Source organism: Salpingoeca rosetta (assembly GCF_000188695.1).
Source record: "Salpingoeca rosetta unplaced genomic scaffold supercont1.9, whole genome shotgun sequence".
NCBI classification, from domain to species: Eukaryota; class Choanoflagellata; order Craspedida; family Salpingoecidae; genus Salpingoeca; species Salpingoeca rosetta.
Genome location: NW_004754925.1, coordinates 1,690,484 through 1,692,983, shown reverse-complemented (window position 1 = coordinate 1,692,983; position 2,500 = coordinate 1,690,484). Strand labels below are relative to the sequence as shown.

The following is a 2,500-nucleotide window of genomic DNA, read 5'->3' as shown; positions in this document are numbered from 1 at the left end:
CACACACACGCACGCACACAGAGCCAAAGCGAGACCCACGTGGAAGCAGGCGTCGCCGCCAAAGGGAAACCGCTCGAAGAAGAGGGAGGAGAGCGTGGGGATCAAATCAAGACACGTCCTATGCAAAATGGTCGTGGGAGGGTGGTGTGCAAGGAACGCACACGTGAGCTCGGTCGACGCTCTGTTTGAAGGCACAATCGAGGCCTTGAAAGAAACAAAACACACGCACACGTGTACACATGCGCACATGCACACATGCATCAAACATGCACGTATGCACCCCTCCCCCCAACACACACACACACACACACACACACACACACACACACACACACACACACACACACACACACACACACACACACACACACACACACAAAGGCTGCGTCCCTCTCCGCCCCTCTCTCCTTCGTACAGGTGATGGCGGTGCAGCTGCTGGTGCTTCGCGCGTTTGCGAGCGGGACCAGGTGCCGTGTGCTTGTGTCGCATTGCCTCCTCTTCCTCCTCCTGTTGCTGTTGTTGCTGTTGCTGCTGTTCCTTTGTCTGCGCTGTGACACCACTGTGGCCACCGGCCTGTAGAAACTGCACAATGCACACAGCAAGATCCTGGCGCAAGCAAGCAACGGGAACAGAAGCATGTATCATGCATGCGTTTGGGGGGGAGGGTGTAAGGTATGTGAGCGTGTGTGCGTGTGTGTGCGTGAGGGGGACGTGTGCGGCATATGTATGTGTTTAAGGCATGTGCGTGCGCGCGTGTGTATCGTCCAGATGCAAAAACTTCCCATCCCCCAAACACATGCCATGACGCACACATGCGACACATGTACGCGTGTACGCACCACGAGGATGGAGACGATGGAGAGGGTGTTTGCATCTGATTCGCTGGTGACACCGACAGCATCGCGTGTGGACACGAGCTCCAGCCACGCTTGGTCCAGCACGGGCCACAGATCCTGCACCGCGTACAACAGCACGTGCGATGGCGACATGAGGCCCTGGCCAGCCTGCTGACTCCCCGCAGCAGAAGACGCTGAGCCGTGCACCGCAGCCGCACTCTCCCTTGTTGCTGTTGTGGTCGCTGATGCTTGTTGTCCCGCTGCTGTGGCTGCTGGCACAGTGGAGAAGGAGGCTGGTGCAGGTGCAGTCTCACTGCGCTGGCGCCGCTGCCACTGGCGGCCGGAGGCCGGGTATAGCCCGACAGTGTTCACACACGCCTGGCCAAGCTGGAGAGGTGGCAACGCCTGCGCCTCGCTGTGGAGTGCGTTGACCTCTGGCACGTGTGTGCGGAGTGCAATCTGGGTGAAGCGGTTCAACCTCTGCAGGACAGACTTGCGGCCTTTGTTGCTGCTGAGCGCACTGCTGGGCGCACCGGAGAGCTGGCGGCCACCAGGCATGGACCCGATCGCTGATGATGAGGCCAACGATGAGGACAGTCCGCCACTACTGCTGCCACCGCCGCTGCCACCAGAGGATTGGGAGGAGATGAGGTGGAGAAAGTTGTCCAGCAGCTTGTGGCCCATTTCACCGAGCAAGGCCGGGAGGTGGTCGATCCAGACGTCGATGACGTTCAGGGCGTCCTCGCGGGTGTAGTGGTCGATGCTGGTCATGGCGGTGCTGGTGTGCGCCACCATGAGTGGGAAGTACGGAACGAGTTGGGTCTGATCACAGGAGGAGGCGATGATTTTGAGCAGCGCAGCGACTTCGGTGCGCACGCGGTGGGACAGGTCGGAGATGAGCGGGCACACGCGCTCCACCACTGCCAACAAAATTGCGGCCTGCTGCAGCAGCTCTGGATGATCCTCGATCAGCAGGGCCATGGCGTGAACCGCGTCTGCACGCACGTTCTTGTTGTAGTGGCCGGCCTTTGCCAGCAGATCGCTGATGGTCTGGCCTTGCTGCGTGACAATCTCCTTTGCGTGATCGACTTCTCGTAAGGACGAGGTCACGTGGATGGCCCGGGTCTTGAAGGTGGTGACGGTGGCGTTCTCCTGCCGCTTGGACTTTCCCACTTTGTTCTTCTTCTTCTTGAAGTCAACTTCCTTGCTGGACTTGCCAGCCTTCTTCCGCGTCCGCACCATCCTTGGGCTGCGTACGTGTTTACGTGTGTGTGGGCGGTTGCTGCGATGTGGGAGGCGCTTGGTTGTGGCAGTGAAGGGGAGGGGGTGTGGGGGTTGTGGTCTGTGCTGCCAAGCAAGATGTAAGTCGTATGTTGTGTGTGTGGTCGTGGAGCACGTTGTCTCTTCGTCTTGTCCGCCCTCGCGCTTGCTGAACCAAAAAAAAAAGTGGCGTTATTCTGACGGCTGATTTGATGCGAGGGTAATTGTGGATAGGACGTGGTGGTGTATGACTCGCAGCTGGATGTAGACAATTGTGGAACAACATCCTGGAATAATCGACATGGGCCGTGCCTTTTTTCACGTGAGGGTGAGTGCCTGCGTGCGTGCTCTCCCCCATATGAGAGACAGCTCGCGGCTTGCTGATGGATGTGGTGCTGTGTGTC

General features: G+C 58.8%; 2 protein-coding genes across 2 annotated transcripts in view; one reads left to right on the top strand and one right to left on the bottom strand.

The window, feature by feature from the left end:
- Positions 1 to 2,302, bottom strand: part of PTSG_04262 (uncharacterized protein) — a 7,187-nt gene extending 4,885 nt beyond the window's left edge. Inside the window, exons 1-3 of the mRNA XM_004995104.1 lie at positions 840 to 2,302; positions 416 to 606; positions 40 to 118 (exon numbers count right to left, since the gene is read on the bottom strand). Coding sequence (XP_004995161.1) covers positions 40 to 118; positions 416 to 606; positions 840 to 2,078 — 1,509 coding nt within the window. The 5' untranslated portion in view covers positions 2,079 to 2,302. The remainder of the gene's footprint in view (positions 1 to 39; positions 119 to 415; positions 607 to 839) is intronic.
- Positions 2,303 to 2,403: 101 nt separating this feature from the next.
- PTSG_04261 (60S ribosomal protein L43) overlaps positions 2,404 to 2,500 on the top strand; it is a 1,393-nt gene continuing 1,296 nt past the window's right edge. The window contains exon 1 of the mRNA XM_004995103.1: positions 2,404 to 2,424. The gene's annotated coding sequence lies outside the window, so the exon portion shown is untranslated. The remainder of the gene's footprint in view (positions 2,425 to 2,500) is intronic.